The 20,533-nt window shown below is 36.7% G+C and overlaps 1 protein-coding gene and 1 long non-coding RNA gene across 3 annotated transcripts; both read right to left on the bottom strand.

The window, feature by feature from the left end:
• Nucleotides 1–95: 95 nt before the first annotated feature.
• LOC125057400 (ribonucleases P/MRP protein subunit POP1) lies at nucleotides 96–3,556 on the bottom strand. Its single transcript, XM_047661068.1, has 4 exons — nucleotides 2,047–3,556; nucleotides 1,501–1,862; nucleotides 984–1,262; nucleotides 96–394 (listed from the first exon to the last, which is right to left on the bottom strand). Exons 1-4 carry the CDS (start codon nucleotides 3,419–3,421, stop codon nucleotides 101–103), a joined length of 2,310 nt encoding a protein of 769 aa, XP_047517024.1. The 5' UTR covers nucleotides 3,422–3,556; the 3' UTR covers nucleotides 96–100.
• A 2,738-nt stretch (nucleotides 3,557–6,294) lies between these two features.
• On the bottom strand, nucleotides 6,295–18,558 carry LOC125057445. Of its 2 annotated transcripts, none has more exons than XR_007118203.1 (3): nucleotides 18,286–18,558; nucleotides 15,848–15,949; nucleotides 6,295–7,401 (listed from the first exon to the last, which is right to left on the bottom strand). It is a non-coding gene; the product is annotated as an uncharacterized LOC125057445 (long non-coding RNA). The 2 variants fall into 2 exon arrangements; XR_007118204.1 differs by lacking the exon at nucleotides 18,286–18,558 and adding an exon at nucleotides 17,808–18,279.
• Between the last annotated feature and the right edge of the window lie 1,975 nt (nucleotides 18,559–20,533).

Raw genomic sequence — 20,533 nt, 5'->3', positions numbered from 1 at the left:
GCCCTTCAAATGTGAGGGGCCAAACAAACTACAGAAGATTTTGAATTTATTCATGTTTTAGATATTATATAAATTATAGGTCACATTAAAAAAAATAGCTTTAGATATTGTTTATTAACTGAATATTTGCTACACTATATTTTTTTGAAGTTGTATTTCTTACTAAAATTTTATTAAATTTACTGTCAATGAGATATTTAAGAGCGCTAAATGCAATATATCCTACTGCACAAGCTTTGGCTTCAGTAAAACTAAATGCACCCTTAGTGACATAACCCATAGTTTGTCTAACACATGCGTGCCTTACGCTGTCAAAAGATGTCAACCACAAATCTCTCATACTTTTCACATATTCTGAAGGTTCTTTAGATTTAGTTTTTGGTTTTGTAATTTTCTGAAAAGAAAAAGTAGATTTAAAAAAAGTGCGAAAAATCTTCACATTAACTATTTATATGTATAAGATTTCAATATTTGAAACAATTGTTTTGACTACAAATTCATTTGATAAGGGAGCGTTCAAGTATTACGTAACGAATTTTTTTGTAGGGAACCCCCCTACCAAAATTCGTTACGTAATATTATCGTTATCGTTACATTTTGTAAAACGTTACGATGCGGGGCGGGGATTGAATAACGCGTTATTGTTCATATTTTTTCGACTTACACCACGTAATAGTAACTAAAGAGTCACTAGGTGGTCACGAAACGTTTTACTATACTTGGGTACAGTACTGTACTTGGTTACTGAAAAAGTTACGGCGAGTTACATGGGGGGGGGGGGGCAATAATCTCCAAAAATTGCGTTACGTAATACTTGAACGCTCCCTAAATCTATGCACACATATTAATTTGTCTTATAACTTATAATGCAACAAAGTAAATTTTCTTAGAAATTATATTTCTTGCTCTAGAAAAAAAGCCCTATAGGATTTTGTAAGGACCAAATGATGCAATGCAGAATTAAATTAGATAAAATGTCTTACTTCAGTCATCTTCTTCTTTAATTTTATCTGTGCTCTTCTTATTTTCTTCAACAATTTCCTATGTTCTAGTCGTTTCTCTTTCCTTATTTTAGCATTTTTATCTTCATGTTGTGGTTCCTGCAGAACTTTATTTGATTTAAAGTCACCAAAGTTTGGCATACATATTATAGCATGGTCCTTTATAAGACCTTTTCCTTCAGTTTGTAGATAAACCGCAACCAAACAAGAATTTTCATTTGGAAATGAAGTAATAAATGGGGTTTTCTTGTTAAGGCAGTTCTGAAAATAATGTACGAAATTAGTAAATAGGCATATGAGAGAGATGTGTAGAATAAAATAATGTAATATGATAGATTAGACCTTGATCAAGTGTGTGATTATTAAAACAATTATTTATAACTGCACACCTTGGAAGTTGTGAATTATTGTTGTTTGACATAAGTGTCTAAATATAGATTTGTTTAGAAATCTGAAGAATAGATCTTTCATTGAAATTTATATAATCCGTTAAACTAACCTGTAATTCATTAATTATATTTGTTTCTCTCAGAATAAAAAAATTATCACAGGCACAACTACTCCAATCTTGTAATAATATCGTCCAGGGACATCGAAATGGGCTCAAAATACCTAGTTTAATAAAGTTGACTCTTTTACTTGGTGGTTTCTTAAAATAATGTTCTTTTAATTGTAGTTCAATTCTTTCTTCCTCTAATGCACCAGATTTTGAATCTGGACACAAGTAGGTCTCCCCCTTTTCATGAGACAAGTGTTCAGTTTCTCGCAGACCACCGGGTCTTGCACCAAACATTATGAGAGTTAACCAAAATGGAAGCCCATATCCTGAAGGTAATATGATGTCCCATCCACTGCCATAACCTATCAAAACATTAAAAATAATTTTATTTCACATTTAAGATTCAAAAATTTGTAAAGCAAGCACGTGTAAGCTTTAAAATTTACTTTAAAAGCTGAAATGTTAATATTAAGTACTTAATATTCAATTGATATCCTAGAAAAGGTAATAAGAAAATATTTATTTATTTAATTATATTTGACTAACCAATTTTTTTATAAGTGGAATTTTGTGAACCAGGTCTTTGTATTAACACAACGGGAATATTTTGTAATGCAGGATCATCTTCATTAGTTTCTCCAGGCACTAATTGTGTTTTAGTGACATGCTCTATAAATTTACCATTTGTGATTACATTTTTCTTTATATTTTCTCGAACATTTGTTTGCCATAAGGGTGAAGAGGATGCATATTTTGGTATATTAGTTAAAATTTCTATATTTGTAGGTGTTATGGCAGCTTCTGCTTTGGTTCTCTTCTTGGGCCGACTCCAACGAGGATCTTTAACTATTAAACCAATGATTATTCTTGAAGGTAACTGTGATGGTGAGGACAAATTACTAATATTTGACCAATATTCATGTTTTTCCTGTAGATGTAAATCAAAGTTTTTAGTTTTGCAAACCCATTCTGAAGATAATTTGATATTATTAACAGTTTTCAAAGAATGAGTAAGGATAGCATGACTTTTTGGTCCAGTCAGCCTAAATCGATTAAATTGCCCATATAATACATTAATAGAAATGTCAGATAAGTTGTGTGATAATTTAATTCTTTTGCTATCTTTTAAAAGTTTTGTATCTTCACTAAGGATTATTGATGAAAAAGATGCCTCAACTTCTTTAATTTGTGACGGATGCACAAATATTACAAGATCTGGTATCTCATTTGTATATACCCATTGAAATTCAACTTTACCAATATATCCAAATGGGAATGACTGTGGTTTAAACATATTAAAAGATCCAGCTCTATTTCCAGACATAAAAGCTTTAGCTGAAACACCTAATCCACAAGTTTTACTACAAAGTAAATTAAACATATTTTCTATGCTTTCAATGGAACCTTTAATCAATATAGGTACAAAATAGGATATGTCTTGGAGGAGACAATGAGCTGAAGTGGCTCTGTAGCATGCTCTAAATGCTTTATCACATGGTCTATGAGCTAATCGATAACCCCATCGTTCAGTCATATGAAATCTTTTAGCATGCCAAATATGAGTTTCCAACCATGTAATTCTTCTTTGCCTTCGTGTGTATTCCTCTAGAAGGTTAGCTGGGCGACGTCTGTATTTTCTCGAGGGACGCTTTTGTTTAGGTGGCAGTCCACTCTTCTTTAGTTGTTCCATGTGTCCCTCGCGAAGTCTTCTAGGTAATCTTTTACAGTTGTGGCTCATTACTCTACGCCGCATATGAACGGGTAATGATTGAAATATCAGCTTTGTTTTGTTGGGTCGTAATATACTTTCAGTCATTGCAGTAATTTCAATACTTCTCGATGCCGCAAATTTAAAACTATTAGCCGTGTTGGGAAGATTTTCTGTTCCCCCGAGACTAGCATCAAATTCTGTGGCTTCCATTTTGTAAACGAGTTTAGAGCACCGATTATAATAAATATTTTATAGGGATGTCTTAAAATTTTTGTAATATTAATATTTTATTAGAATTTCAAAATAAAAGCACATGTCACTATTTACATTTGTGATCACAGAACACTATTAGTCTATTACTTCTTATCTGATTATGATTGACGTAATTTTTTTTTTTTGGAGTTTATGGCCTGGTATCTAGACCTTTAGGCCAATGATTGACGTAACGTTCAAGATGTTCACAGAACACAGGCAGTAGGCACAGATCAATTAATTATATATTCATAGTTTATATTTTCTCAATTAACGGGAATTTCACGTTGCTTTACCATAGAGTACATTATATATAGACATTCTAATTCAATCGACCATGAATACTCTTTAGTTATGAAATATTTTTCTGTCTGAATTACATTGATGGTGTAGTTTTCCAAGATCGTTCTCAAAAAAAACCTTTTTGCACTTAGTATCAAAGTCAAAGTCACAATACAAAACTTCATGTATTGATTATATTACGGGGCAGCTGTGTTGCCAACGACTTCACTTCAACTTTAATAAGCAGGTGTAGCTCGGGTGGTTTCTGAAATGAATAATGCTCGGCCTCGTAGTAGCCCTTCAAAAATCAAAAGCTATATCCTTCTACGGCCACAGAAGAGCTCCATCTCAAGACGCTGACATCATCGAGTTGGTACCACGCTCAAATATCTTGGGCTGGCCCTCGACTCGCGGTTGACTTTCACACCACATTTCGTGACACTTGCCCTTAAGCTCACCGCCACGGCAAACATGCTCTCGCGCATAATATCGATACTCGGGAGGTGTCGCTGCTTATACGCAAATGCGGTGCAGGCGGAAGCATTGTACGGTTGCCCCATATGGGCCTACAAACTTACCCGGCACAATCGAACAATTCTCAGGCAGTCGCAGCGTGTGTCTCTGTCAAGTGTCAGGGTACGAGAGCGTACCACAATGTGTCATATGACGCAGTGTGTGTTATAGCCGTTACCGCACCTTGACTCTCGAGGCGGCTGCTCTTAGCGAACCCCAGGCTGAAACAATTAAAGACGAACCAAAGCTAGTAGAGTGGGTGCGAGTGCCGGTCAATATACAATTGAAGCGCTAAGCTAACCTCTGCTTCAACATTGAGTAAGAAGGCGCTTAAGCCACCTGAGCTACGCGTAAATGCCGACGCGCTCACCAAATCCTAGACACCTAAAAAGAGCCCAATCGGGGAAGCAGGGGTTCATGCGTTTAAAAGAAGGGATCCATCCCTGTAAGTACTGGACCAGATCGAATGGCCAGGTCTGTAAAGGAGACTTGCTGTGTTCAGTATCTTCACAAACTAACAATGGGCGTGGAGAGGCGGGCGCAACCGTCGGGAAGCGGAATAGGCTCTGCTGTTGCATCCCACCTAGTTTGATTGTTGGTGGCGCCTTTAGGTTTTAGTGAGTTTTAAGTGACATACTCACTAACACACAGTCCGACTTAACCCTCCCGCACTATTTAAATCTGTCATCTTTAAGTAATACTTTATCTAAGATTATTGAGCTCGTACAATATTTATTTATATATATAATAGAAGATTCTTGTTAATAGATTCGCCTGGAAAGAATTATAGCAAACTGGTTCAAGTCACTGGTAACAATGATCGTGCAGTAAGTGTAAGTTAAGGCTAATTTATAGAATTACTAATATTTTGCGTTTGTAACAATGTAGTGCACAACTAGTAAAGTCCGATTTTATTTTATTACATACAAAAACGCTGATACTCTTTTCGCCAAGGAAGAAAAACCATCAGTAAACACACTGACTTGCCGACTGGCTACTTTAGTTTCCATAAGTTTAATCATGTTTTTAATTTCTCCACATAAATTAGCACCAAGTTAAATAAGAGATTTAATTTATATTTTCACTCCTCCGTAAACATTGACAGGGGCCACAAACCTCCCCGTCCCATTGACACACGTCTCCATTCACTTTCTTAATCCTGGTTGGTTACGTAAAAAAGGTTAATTGATAAGTTTATTAGGAGAATATATAAAGCTTAAAAAAATTCTCGAAGGTAAACTAGGAAGGAAGGAAGGAAGAAAAAGTTGGTGGATTCGTGCGTGATACCTTGAGTTACTTATGGAGCCGAACTTGGATTTTTAAAAACGAAAGCCAAAATACGTTCGTGTCAGTACAGCGTGCGATAGAAAGAAGTATTCTCGGAATTAAACTACGCAACAAACACGACAAACAGAAAAGTGAATGTATTCGCAGAAAAACAAAATACAATTATTTTGTTTTTCTTCAGCATCAATATGCTGAGCAACATGCCCTACAACTTAAATGGAGATGGGCAGGGCACGTTGCCCGTTAAACAGATATGACAGGTGGTCTAAATTTGTAACCGAATGGACTGGAATAGGCAACAAGGGCAGTCTAATAGAGCGACGGGCTGACGGAATCGAAAGGGTAGCTGAAAAATGGATGACGAAAAAATAAAATAGGGTGAAAAATGTTGGAAGAGGACTTCTCCCGGACAGGTGCCGCACCTTAATAAAATTCTATTTATATCTATTTTCGTTAAATGTATTTCAATGAAATTTCGATGAATAAAGGCTTATTAATAATTAATAATATTATATTAGAAGGAATTTATATAACAAGGATGTGAGATAATATATACAGGATAACACTTAAAATGCACTAGACAGATTATCCAATAATCATCCATCAGAGCGCAATCGTATATTGTCAAATTTAAAATCTTGATCTGTTGTCCATGAATTTTATTTCATAAATAATGAATAACTACACAGTGCACAGACTATAGTTGATGTGAAGCAATTTATAATTATAAGTTAGAAAGATTCACTATACTTTTCATACTTGTTCACAAGAATGGCTTCATCGTTTAAATTTAATCATATCCAACTTATTAAAGGCTTGTTTCAATTGTTAATCGGCGTCATGGCTTAGATGGCCACGTGGCATGCGGACTTGGTTAATTCAATTACGTTTTTAGAAGTTAAATATTAACTAGAATTAAGTACAAATATATGTACTTATTAATAAATGTATTCAATGAAACATACTGAATAGTTTTAGTCAATTTTGCTTTTATAAATTTATTTAGAGGATAATTAGATAAAAAAACTTAATACATTCTAGGTAGTATGTTCAAATTTTATGATAGTTTCACTTGTTTAATCAATATTATTTAGTTCACAGTTAAGGATTTCTTACATACATTAGGTTTATCTAATCTATCTAATATTTAACTTAATTCTACAAATGGTTTTTGGCTTTGTACAATACAAAACTAAAATAATAAAAGTAATGGTTTTCATAAGTTAATAAATTAAGAAAATTGTCTGTGGTAAGGAAAAAGATTTTTTTTTTATAAAATATTATGTTCACTAAATACAATAGTTACTAACTATCCCTAGTGTCAGATTCTTTATTAGCACATAGATACAAAATAAGACCTTAGAACATAACACACAAAAGTACATGTCTAAATGTCAAGTAAGTAGTATATCTTCTTCTATTCTTCATAAACGTTGAGCAAGTCGTCTTTTTCTTTAAGGAACAAAATCAGCTTTCAAAATGATCTCAGAAATTAAAATCTGTCAAATCATTATGAAAACCAGTTTCGTTATTCCTTTTCTTCTTTCTTCTCACTCCAGTCTTCCAATTGAAATTCTTCAATCTGTTTTAATTAATTACGACTTAATGTATAAAACTATCATGTATATAGGCAGTAAATACATTTATGATACCCGTAGAATTCTTACGCTTAACTAAGACTAATAAGTCAATTGTCAAACACTACCGCAACGCACAATAGAGAAATATGAATGGATTTGTCATCGCTCGATTCGCTGGTATGCAGGATTGGGGTATGACGAGCCGGGACGCTCCCATTAAGTAGCAATGACATCATGCTGACTCAGGCGCAATTCGCAGCATCCTAGATCCTCGATCTGTAATCAAACAATACCATTATTATTACGCATTTTGACTTATCGTTTATACATAGTATTACCATTTTGACGTCGTGTTTTACGTGGTATCTTTGTATACTAAACATCTAACATTCATTTTCAAATAATTAATTTGTTTCGAATGGACAAGGACCCTCTGACTAATAAAGAAATAAACGAAGGCGTATACGTACGTAGCGCGTTATGCGGGCTCACCCACAACTCACACTAATTAGGCAAAGCGGAGTGCGCCGGCACTGTTGGCCACAAATGGTGCGAAAAAGCGCCTCCGGCCTTGTTGGGGCGGTTGCGCGGGAGTTGCGGCGCCGATACAATTATTTAGCTAATTTATATAACGTAAGGTTTTATCCGGATCCTTTAGTAATTGGTGAGAATTGGACATACAGATAATTGTGGGAGCGTGTTTAGAAATCTAAATTACTATTGAGTGTTGCGAAATTGTATAAATGACTATTCGCTTGCACTGTAATGGGCGGAAGACCTGCATTATGTCGCCATAAAAGTGCTTAGGTATTGTGCTAGGTATATTACGGCGAAATCATTGAATAGTTTTGCTCAGTCGAAACTCTAAAATTGGATGACTCAAATAATCAATTATTAGAAGTAGAATTATTGTAATACCAACGTTATTTTTTTTAAATTTTCTGCTTATGGTATTTCTAAATAGGGTTTGTCTTAATCCGGTCTTATATTACTTTTTCACGATTTTTCTTAAAAAAACAAAGGTGATACAGGGCTGGATGCAGGTGTGCGGCTGTGACGTCACATCCGCAAGCTCAATGGGCGCACTATGTGGGCCACACGTGTCACTTTACCCCGCGCCCCGCTCACAAATACTCTAATTGCTGACAACTATGGGAAATAGCACAAATATGTTATTTATCGCGAAAACAATTTCGATTTGTAGCTACGGACGTTTACTAAAACCGCTGAAAGAGGTTTAACACGAAAGTCGTAATATTCTTTTTTTAGAAAAATTTTGTAGTCAAGCCAAAAGAGTATAGACTCTGGACTAACATTTCTCAAATCGAAAACCAAATTTAATATCATTACTTTATATACAATGTAAGGTAAAGGTAAGCTATTCACAACGGCTTCCGAGTAAAACTAATCTTTAAATTTAAGTAAGTACCAAGACGGCCTTAAAAACTTATTTTAATTCCAAGCGTTCTAAATACAAGCATTCTTAAAGGACATATCCTAGAAATAACGGTAATACACGACAAAAGATGGCTCAAACTTTTTCTGTGAAATCCATTAACGCGATAATGAAGTAGGCCGAAATATGAAAGTTGGATTATCTAACGCAGACAAAAAACACTTCAATAGCTTAATACTGGTACAAAATAGCCATAAAAAAGGATCATGGTACGAGACCATGGTAGATAAAAGAATGTAGTTGGTGAAATGACGAAACTAGAAGCGACAACACAAGTATGTAGGGCAAGTGACGAGACGACTATTGATAGTGCGGGCGACCGCTAGGCATAGACTATAAACTAACTATAGAGTATAGACACTATTCTGACAATTCTATTCTCAGTTTGCAAGCGTCTGTATGCTAATAGCATTTAGCATAATATGTGAGCCGTGAAATTCGCTTTGCAAGATTGCTTTACCTTTAAAAGGGGCAATGAGCTTAGACGCTTTTCAAATTAACTTTGTTCATTGTTCTGCTTAAATTTAAATTTAGACATATTATGTATCATAACTTTCAAAATAATGAATAGTCAACTATGGTAATATCATTGTGGAAATATGAATGAAAATATAATCTGCATCTATTTTTGAATTAGATATTTTTTGTCTGCATATTCTGCTGGCGTGAAATACGTAATTTAAAAAGCGTAACTTGCTATATCTATACGAATGCTACAAGTACATAGTTAAACCTCGGTATGTAGTAAACAAATAGATAGGAAAGTAGTCTGAGCGTGATGTTATCAGCGTTTATCTCGGGCGGTGTTATGGTGCGGTGGGAGCTAGATAGGGCGAGCATTCCGCGGCCCTAACGGTGAGTTATTTCGCCGCTCACGGCGGTCGGCGGCGTGAATGGCCGCGAGATGCAGCGCGCAGGCTGCAGCCCGCCGCCCGCACGCCTCTCCCCGCGCCCGCGCCGCATTCCGCCTCGCAGCGAGCTTGCGCAACCTCCGCCACATTCCATTCATAGCGGCGCGCGACTCAATAGCCGCACAGCGCACCGCGACCCCCTCACTACCAGTTAGTACTTATTCGAAGCTCGGGCCGCGCTCTTCACCTCATGCTTCCCAGAATGGTTAAATGAGCGCACTTTTTCAAATTTTAGAGCGTTACGCCACATTTCTTTGTAAAGTTCACGGCGTTCGGTTGCCGTAAATTCCGCCGGACGTTGACCCAGCCGCGGCTTTCTCTGGCTCGCTGTTTGCTATTGGAACGAATCTATTAATTGGAGAAACTCAGTTCACACATGAGCGTGGAAAGTAGACTGAATAAGCTCACCGATGTTGAAGTTTGTTCATTTAATTGAAAGCCTTTCGGACACATCGAACATTGGGAAGAATATTTTTTTTTTAATTTGAGAGATTAAATTGTCGTCTCATTCATGACGACAGTACCGCATTATGTTGACAGCGTGCGACTTTCACACGGGGATTTCCCGATATCTGATAGGCATGAATCGTACGTTCTGAGACGGCCGTGTGGGAATTTAATATCAATAAGAATTATGCAAGTAGGTCCGACAGTGTCACACACGAATCACTTAGATTTGGAACGAGAGGTATCCACAATTCAACGGCGGATCAAAGCAACATAAACTCTTGCGATAGCAACTCGCTACTATGTAGTGCATCGAATTGCGGCGCGTTGCGATGTGCAGCGCTTTGCAGAGGCTGCATTCCTCCGGCCCTGGGTGAAATGTCACCAAACAGCATTCCGAAATATTTGAAACGACCTTTATGGCGCGAAAGAAAGTGTCTGGGGTGCGGGGCGGCGGCGCGGGACCGTGGGACAGCGGCGCGCGCGCCAGTCGCACGCCGTCCGCCCCGCGCCCCGCGCATTCCACTGCGCCTCCCTCCGAATTTATTCAGCCGCGACACCGCGTTGCTCACTGCCGACTGCCGACTGCTGGCTTCCGACTGCTTCTGAACCTAACTACCACCGCTTTCTAGCGCCACCGACCACAAATAGCCGGACGATTCTTTTCCTAGTCAAATCCATGAACTCTTTACCGATTCCTCTGCATAATGAACCGTTTGAAGGTTGTTTTAGATCTCATAATTTTTGCTTATTTAATAAGTAGAAATGAATTCGTTCCAGAAGAGCAATTATACAGGATGGTATTCGATTCTAGGCCAGTTTTAGGAGCTAGTCCGGGCTGCGACGTCGCAAATAGCCCGTGACGCGGCGGGCGGTGCACTTTCGCGCGGTCAAATGCCCGGCGCCGCAGCCAGACGCTCGTAATCGGTCCTCTATTTAAAAACGTCGACACCGGCGGGGAATGTGGCAGCGACAATGCACGCGTCAACGACCGCTCGCGGCGGAAGCGGCACACTTCCAGCCCGGAAACCCGCGCCTGCGCCTTAAGGGACTCGCTATTTATAATCACTGATGTAACTCCCCTAACGCACATCCCCGCACATGTGAGGGCGTCGACTTAAATATACAAAACCATCTACCGTTACAGCTATGTATGTGATTAACATATTTTAGGTTTAAATATCAAATGATGATCATATATCAGTGTTTAATTAGAAATAATTAACGCTTAAACAAATATCAATAAAAACCGTAATGAGTACGTTGGCAACACCGGTTTTTAAACAAGATCAAATGATCAATTTTGTTTATAATTCAAGCGACTGTAATCCCTATCATTTGTCCAATCAAAATATATGTCTATTCTTCCGATTATATATCGAGATAATTGTTTGAAGACTTACTTATTTGGTTTCACGATGGATTCGGTGGCAAATACTTAATTTATAACAATAAATACTAAGCCGCAAGTATATACCGCGAAATATTTATCCTTAATGACAAGAAAATTATTAAATTAAACAATTGATATGCCCTTTGGAGTAGAGACTCTTGGGCTGGGGTTTAAGTGCACAGGTGCTAATTAAAGATTTAAGTTGGCGCCTGGTAGATGGTAGCGGTGACCCCAGAGCTGGTGCTTTTCTCGCTCAACGAATAAGTATCGCAATAAAGCGAGGAATTGCTGCCAGCGTTAAAGGTACACTGAGGCAAATACACAACCAAACTTTTCTTTTTATTAATTTTTAATAATATTTATTATTAATATGTAGGTGAAGAAAATTGTAAATATATATTTGATTTATTATTATATTGTAAATGTATATTTGATTGTTGTTTAGGTTTTAATAAACGATATATTATATTTATTGTGTGAAGTTAGATATGGAAGAGCTGGAAACACAGGTACCATTTATTTAAAAGGGTTTCCGAATCTATAAAATTGTAAAGCCGAATAATACACATTTTTATTTATAGAACCTTTAAACAAAGTAATCGTTTTAAAAGAATGGGCAAAAGTAAAGCGAGTATATTTATCAGTTACGAGATCCGTTGAGGCCGTAACTTGTAAGTAGTACCACTTCCGGTCGTTCCGGCGCGCGCGCATCCGTTACCCGTCCCCAAGGAGGTCCGATTTAATTAATTCATCGTGATACTATCGCACCGAATGCTATCGCAATTCCAAATTCAATTATAATTCATATAATGAGCAACAATTAAGGGATAATACAGTTTAGTGAAATAATGGCGTCTTAAATTTAGTGTTTTGTTAATTTAAGAAAAATATTACGTTTACAATATTAAATTAACGATTTCCTCTATTTCTAATTCAATTTTGTTAGTTATTTAGTTAATAATTACTAAATTAATGTCGTTTAACGTTTGAAGTACACAGAAATGCAATATAATTATATTTTTAAATCATAAAAACAAATCCTTTTAAGAGACAAAACTCTTATCCTCTTTATGTCTCTTTCTTTCACAGTGTGATGAAAAGAGATAGAACAACACTATAAAACAGTACAATTAGACAAAATTTATAAATTATTAATTTACCACTTTAAAACGTCTGTAAATGGATGCGCAAATCGTAACACAGACCTGGTATACTTCCTATGTGAATGGTTACACTAATCGTCACGATATTGAATTTTAATATGTATTAGGCAGAGTGAACAACGCCTAATTGCTCGTTCATGATCATAGCGTCGTGGTATGCATTTTAATGCGCTTGACCTCACTTTTCGGCGTGTCTTTCGTGACAATTAAGGTGATGTTACACTTATAATTAAAATATTTAAACTAACGAACCCGATAAATCATCAAAAATAAAACTAGAATCTTTTCATTTGTGTTTAAGACCCGTGAGCCTACGAAATAACTTTGCTACGAAACTGCTACGCTGTGCTACGATTTTGGTTTATCTCATTTACATATTTTTCAATATGTAGCAATTTTTAATACTGTTATTTCAAAATTTACTTTATATCGAAATACAACAAAAACAGCTCCAATGAACAATTTTTAGTTTTGTATAGAACATATACATATACATATATATACATATATATATACCAATGGCGCTACAACCTTTTAGATCTGGTACTCAGATTTATGTATCTGTTTTAATAGGTCTGTGATCCGTGATTTCTAAGTTATCAACTTCTGTGCCACACGCCGTCTACCATACGTAGACAGAAAGTCCATTGGTGCACAGCCAGGGATCGAACCTACGACCTCAGGGATGAAAGTCGCTCGTTGTCTACATACAAATGAAATAAGGGAAAGAGATATATAACTATTATTTCAATACGCAATATAATACTGAATTATTTTGCATACATTACACATTATTGTGTACGTTTCTGATATTACTTATTACAAGGAAAACGTATCACATAACGGTGTTTTCAATAAAAATATTTACATTCCTTTGAATTGCAGCGTTTGATGTTTGAATTCTTGGAAGTTTTGTTTGTTTTTTATTTGATCATACCGCATATAATTATTACAACTAGCCCTGTTAATTTTATATATAAAAACGCATCGTAAAACTTTTCATTGAATGATAATTGAGGGTCATTTATTCGTCGAACTCGGAATTATGGATTTATTCCTTATAGGTAGATTTGTGCTATACACGATATACAAGGCGAGGAATTTCCTGTTTCTTCATCAAACAAAATGAATATCTAAAAACCCGTCTTAAAAAATAGAAAAATATCTTCAATAATTAAATAATTGGGAACGTCATATTATAATAATTATTTGTGCATGAACAGTAGACGAACAGATGGAAAAGACGCGTGACACAGTTACAGTTTTCAGGGCGGCGCAGGCGCAGTCTCGCGAAGTGTGCGTAGATAGGGTTGCCAACTTTCACAAGCCAACGAACTTATGTCACCAATTAGTTGTGTACCTAATCGATTCTGGTCGCCCCAATTCTATATATATCACGTCCACTATTTACTAAACTAGCAGTTTTCAATTTATATTTAGTTTTATCATAAAAACGATTGATGCTGACAATTAATAGAAACCTTTCCGTGAATAATAACAGTTAAAAATTACATATTACATGACATGCGGGTTAGTAAAAATATATACAAGCTACTTTAGGTAATAATTCAAATGACACGAAATTATAATAATCCAGTGACTACCATCAGAACTTGAATACATAAAACAACATTGGCTCTCAACCTCAGTATCTTTTTCATGATTTGTCAATCTGGTGGATATCAGCCTCCAGTGCCTGATACACGCCATCGACTTTATAGGTCTAAGTCAAGCCGGTTTCCTCATGATGTTTTCCTTCACCGTTCGAGCGAATGTTAAATGCGCACATAGAAAGAAAGTCCATTGGTGCACAGCCGGGGATCGAACCCACAGGGATGAGAGTCAGTCGCTCAAGCCACTAGGCTCACACTGCTCTTTGATTGATGAGAGATTTGAATGGTTTGGTAAGTGTCAAAAAATAAACTAATATGTCAACTGTCAACCCTGCGCTAGAAGCTAGATTGTATTGTTTCAGTGTAGCGACAGTAAGTGGCGCCGCAACACGGCATGTTTTATTCAACAGGCCGCGACCCGCGCCGCCCCCCGAATTCTGTTAGCCTTGTCATGCCGACGTCGCCTCTAATTACATAGCAACATGACCGACTTTAGCCTGTCACGATTATTTCGATTATCGGTAAAGTCAACAAGTAGAAATAGGCGACACAGAAATTAGTCGCACTCACTGTGGTACTTGCGTAAGGTGCGAAGCAAAACAGCTGACGGATTCAAACCATTCACCATATCTATCTCTTGTCAATACTAAATATCAATTAGATCGATATTCATAATTAGAATAAGAAAATTAATCAAACAATATCGGTATAAAGTCTACCACTGAAATATATAATTCCTAGAACAAACAATGTATTATGAAAACTGAATTGAGGTGACAGTTTGGGTTTGAACAGAGCATTTACATTGTGCGATACGAGGTCAAGGCTCCAACGGCGCCTACCTGACGTCCAGACTTATTCTATCTGGGCCATGCTCCCATTGGCAGGATTAAGCTGTTTCTACATGTATATATTTGAACGATGTTAGGAAATAAATTTGCTGAATTTTCTTTAGACGCACGGAATATTGAATAGTTGTGTAACATATTGATACATCGATTTGTCTAGACGAATTGTTTTATGAAGAATCAAAGCTTAAAATAGCACGAACGTTTTCGGTCCCTGAAATTTCGTAAGTAGCGTGCGCAGATGGGAGGCTCAGTTTAGGTGTGAAGGTCAATGACCGATAAGGTTTGCGTTACACCAACCTCTTTTTCCCCTCGAGCTCCGCACTATCGTCAAGCGACCTATTAACGTGTTGCCAAATGCCTAGATCTGTAAATAGATTGTAGGTACCCTCGACTTTCTCTTTGTTTATATGCCCAGTATTGACTACGAAATTACAGATTTTCGCTTGATGATTTTCACCAAGCATGTTCGATGTCTTTTTTTACACGTGGATTTCAAAATTAGACTTGATGTTCTAATTTTGAAATTCGCATTAGTGTCTAAAAAAAACAAATATTATTTTGTCTATGTATAATGTTTTTTTAGATACGTAGTAATTGCTAAAGGAAACCATAGATTATATAACTTTACAACGACAATCCAAAAGGCTGTAATGTTATTTTTGGCGAGTCGTAGGGCAAAAGCAATTGTAAAGTGCACCTTATCGCACCATTGTTCGCGGCGGGTTTATACCTTCCCCTTGCCCTAAATAAGGGCCCGTGACCCGACATACCACCCACAACTGCTTGACGATATAATTAACTATACAACTTACAAAGTACAGCCGATTGACAAATATTTTTTTTGTTTTTTAACTTAGATCCTAGTTATACAGATAAAATATTACTTACATATTTTTTTTTCCAACACCACAGATTGAAAATTGAAGCCATCCGAAGCAACCCAGTGTTCGAAATTTGAAATGTGCGCCAGTCATGTCGCCGAAGTTATGTCTGAAATTATCGAAAAATAAAATTACAAAACGAATCTTTAAAAGCATTTTACGTTAATTGAGATTGGGAATATATGACGCGATGGTTTCCCAAGAGTCGAGACAATCAGTGAGAAGTGTCACGACATCGGTATCACTGTGGGAACAACAATTTTACCGCGGAATATTACCATCACTTATTGTTCATTATAGATATTATGTATGAGACAAAAAAGGTTTTCATTAGTTAAACTCTCAAGAAAATAATTTCGTTCCATTTAACAATATCGTAAAGTACTTGAAAGAAAATATAAACTAAAAATGTTTACCTAATCATTCAACGAAATAGGTATTATGTCCGTTTGAGTTGACAGTTATCTGACGTGGAACATAAATTTTGCTTGAGAATATTATGAAGGCGTTATCTATGACGTCACAAAGTGAGAAAGCCGATGACAAGTAGGTGGTAGGTACCTATGAGTGGAATGCGGCGCGGCGTGCTAGCCTAACGGTCCGCTTGCGATACCTCTCGACGCGTTCCCAGGCCGAGCGCCGATCGCCGCCCGAGATAAGCTCCGCTCCTATACGAAACCCAATAAGCTTTTTCCTCGAAGCTCTCACAACAGTACCGCTCCCGTCAAAAAAATGACCAAAACCGAACAAAAAAGCCGGTGAATAAGCCGCGAAATAAGAATGACCCCAGTTCTGAGAAGGATCGGCGCCGGTGCAATCTTTCTTTATACAACCTTTATAATGATCGCTTTTTGTGAAGCGACCCTTAATGGCTTATCGTGGGGCTGAGAACTGGCATAGTGAGACGTGCGAAACGGCTTCGTCTCGCTGTCTCACCCACCTACATGTGCTTTCTTAAACGGAAAGCGGCCGCAGTTATACCAATATTATTAATGAATGTTGCGTATTAGCAAACTCGTTTGGTTTAGTATATTTCTGCAAATAATCGCGTAGGACATATCCGTCAATGGGAGGAAGTGCCGAAGGAAATGCTTATGAAACGTGCGCCCACGCAGAGTTTAACGGAAGCGGAGGCGCACAGTAGGCGTCGTAGTGCCCCAAACCCATGTGGGCACAAAGTGAACGGATCTAAGATAGGCAAGGGGCACACAATACGTCATAGCTGAGTCAATGATTGCCTCTGACGTAGATCTGACTCATTCGCTCAACAAAAATATTCAGTCATAATTTTTACAAACACCTTTCAACTATTAATAGCGGTTTATGACAGAACAATGTTTTCTGACAAGTCATGTGACGATTATTTGGAATATTCTAACAGGAAGATACTTTGAGTTTTGGTTTATTATGAAATATTAAATGTATTATTACTTCAGCGATTTATTCAATAAATTAAGATGCTGCCTATTAAAATATAGAAAACTTTTCCGCGATTATTAAATTAAACAATTTATTATATAATCTTATTATTAAGCTTACAATTTATAATTAAATTTATTTCTAATGAAAGGGATCGTATAAATTGATATATGCCTCTTTGAGATGAAATGAGGGTTAGTTGAGGGCAATGAACATAAGGGTGATGTTAAAGTAGAACTAGATCGTCGGTGCGCGGGCGCACGCAACGTCACGGTCTGCCGATGACGTACGTCCTGTCGATAACGCCACAAGCCACAACGCCATACACATCTCATTGTTTCCACTTATTGCCTACGCATGTCAAACGATTCTTATCGACTCCGATACTAGGTACCTACAATATATTTTGCCTATTCAAGCATGCTTTTCCTTATCTCAATAACGGCCCAAATTTAAATATTGCTTCTCCAATTTTAAATCACCAACCGTCTTTACCGCAATTTCAAATTAGCAACCGATTCAAAAGCATTAATATTATCTAATCTTACGGTTTGTCCTGTACTATTCCAATAATTCACTGATGAAAAACACTGCACACATTATTCACATCGCAATGGTTACGCAGAACTGAACTGTCCAGTTGATACGACACAGTTCGCATTTAGCACTCCGAAGTCCGGCCTCAACTAGTGATGTTCACTAAACGCACGATAATACTAAAAGAAGTCAAGAGGTTACGATGTTATCGATGAAGACATGAATATTCGAAGACGCGAGGGTCACGAGTGAACGGACCGTGGAGCATTGCGCCGCGGCGTGAATGGAACGACCGACATTTTATGAATTGAGAATCGTCGCCCATTGACCTAAGCGATAGAGCGACGAGCGGATATTGTGCATTGTCGACGGGGATTCCAGCAACGGCTCCACTGAGAGTCCAGGAGCCCGCTCGCTGTACACTGGCACCGACGGAAGTGACGTTCCCGCAGAATATGGCGGCGCGCGCGCAGGAATTGCGCAGCTTACCTATCGGGACGTCTCCGCCGCCGGCAGCTCTCGCCCGAGCGCTACCGCCGACGGGCTCGCCGTCTTCGCCACATCGAGTTGCCATAGACGCGCCCGCATACAACGATATCCACAAAAGTGCGCGCGATCACTGGTTACCTTGCGAATAAATTGTTCACACTTAGTATTATCTAAAAATATTCGTGTGCGACGAGCGGTCGGAAGTCTCGGAGCGAGCCGACACAAAATAACACGCGCGAACTGTTTCCCTGTCGCGGGGAGACTGAAGAGGGCAGGCCGCGCCGGCGCCGGCGGAGGCTCCGGCGCACGCGTACTTTTCTAGCCATCTCTTTCGGTAGAAGTGCCGGCGGCGCGGTGCGAGAGAGACGGGGCACCCTCATTATCACAGTGCCGACTCGTGAACACCAATAAACCGAGGAGTAGGGACAAAATATTCGACCTTCACTCTACGTGAACGCACACTAGCGCGGCGCGAATGCGACAAGGACGCACACAAGCACAACTCGCCTCGCAAATTGCTTGCTCGTCGTCGCCGCTGCGCGGTCTGTGCTCTTGAGCTACACTTGACAATTTTTCCAGAAAATTGGTCGTTATGTATGGGAAAGTTATGCTATCTGGATTATTTTCAAGTAATAAATGTCAAACACCGAAAACTGAACAACAGCTTTTCACACATTTCTATTGTTGCCTAGCACTAACTCGCATTGTTTAACTTAAACACCCGAAAAGTTTTTTATAGTTTAATTTACACTAATTTACTTCTATAAATACTAGTAAAAAATACGACCATTAAAAAAACAATAATAATATGGTTAAAATATCGACCCAAAAAGATAACGGACATAAGTTAGCACGTAGTTGTATTTAGCTGTTATAATCAAACTAAATTCAAATAAAAATATATACGACTTTGAATTATATATTTAAGCAATAGATTTATATAAATTATATATTTAATACTTAAAATTCGATTTACTGTTACCAGAAATGGTTAATCTACCCTCTCAGAAAGTATATAATGCGGGTACTTTTAAGTTGTAATATTAATTTGTGGTATAATTATAGTAATCAATCATATCCTCTCAACTAAAAATAGAAGAAATCCTTTTCTTTGGAACCCTTTATCTAACCAAAACTTTATAGTTTCATTGAACGACATTTCTACCTACCTTCTGAACAGAATTTTTAAGTTTTTCTAAAATAAATTGGTTGTACACGCTTCAAGCCATATACATACATGAATTTAATATTTTTTATAATGGCCATAAAAAGTTATATTAAAATCAATAATATTTATACAAAAACAGATATATTTAAGTAACTTACAAAATGAACCAAATTATCTATTTAAAGTGTACCTATTATAATTTTTATAGTACCTATGTACCTACCTATGTTTCATGTATCTACAAATATTATATGTACCTATAGAAAGGAAAATAATAGTTTTATAAATGGCAACACTGAATGTATTTTAAACTCTTAGATAAAAAGTATATTATTTAATTATTTTATTTTATTCAATAAGAGGTTAATTTTTATATCTAGGTAGATCTTCTTATATTGACTGGATATTAAATCTAGATAATTATTTAATTTAAATATGTACCTACCTCTATTTAAATAAACTGTTATTAATTTTATTAAACGAATAATCTAAACTTTACATTTGTTTCATTTTAAAATAAATAAAATAATTATTTAGCTTAAGGCTATTTTTTATAAATTTATGATTTTATTAATTAAAATGTATATATTTAGTTTATATATTTATAATTAAAATAATAAAAAAATACATACAATATTAGATATGATTTAGAATGGGCATATTGTATATTGGGCATATTGCCTCAGTTATCAAACTTTCTTCAGCTAAAAAATATATAAAAATAATTCTTATTAATATGTTTTTACTATAAATAATTTTAATAATGAATAATACATTAATTAAAGTAATAAAAATATATATTTAATTATTAAAACATGATACTTTAGCAAATTCTCTTCAGCTAATATTGTTTGACATATGGGGTGTGCAAAAATGTGTTTTTTTAATTGAATTTATTTTTTAATGTTGAATTTTTTTATTAAATCTTATAGGCGCTGAGTTGTTGAGTATATTTATATTTAAAAAGTGCGCGAAAAGTCAGTTCCAATGTTGCCACACGCAGCGAACTTAGTGCGTTTGGGGGAATATAACCGCTCACAACTATCTCACATGTTAAAACCATTACATCCTTCAAAATAC

Source organism: Pieris napi, chromosome 16, assembly GCF_905475465.1.
Source record: "Pieris napi chromosome 16, ilPieNapi1.2, whole genome shotgun sequence".
Lineage (NCBI taxonomy): Eukaryota > Metazoa > Arthropoda > Insecta > Lepidoptera > Pieridae > Pieris > Pieris napi.
This window is presented reverse-complemented; position numbering and strand designations above follow the sequence as displayed.

Excerpts from the sequence above, each read along its gene's own strand:
- LOC125057400 (XM_047661068.1), bottom strand. The coding sequence starts at position 3,421 with ATGGAAGCCACAGAATTTGATGCTAGTCTCGGGGGAACAGAAAATCTT. Across the intron at positions 1,863-2,046 it reads TTCCACTTATAAAAAAATTG|GTTATGGCAGTGGATGGGAC; the intron begins GTTAGTCAAATA and ends ATGTTTTGATAG. Across the intron at positions 395-983 it reads TAAAGAAGAAGATGACTGAA|AAAATTACAAAACCAAAAAC; the intron begins GTAAGACATTTT and ends TTTTCTTTTCAG.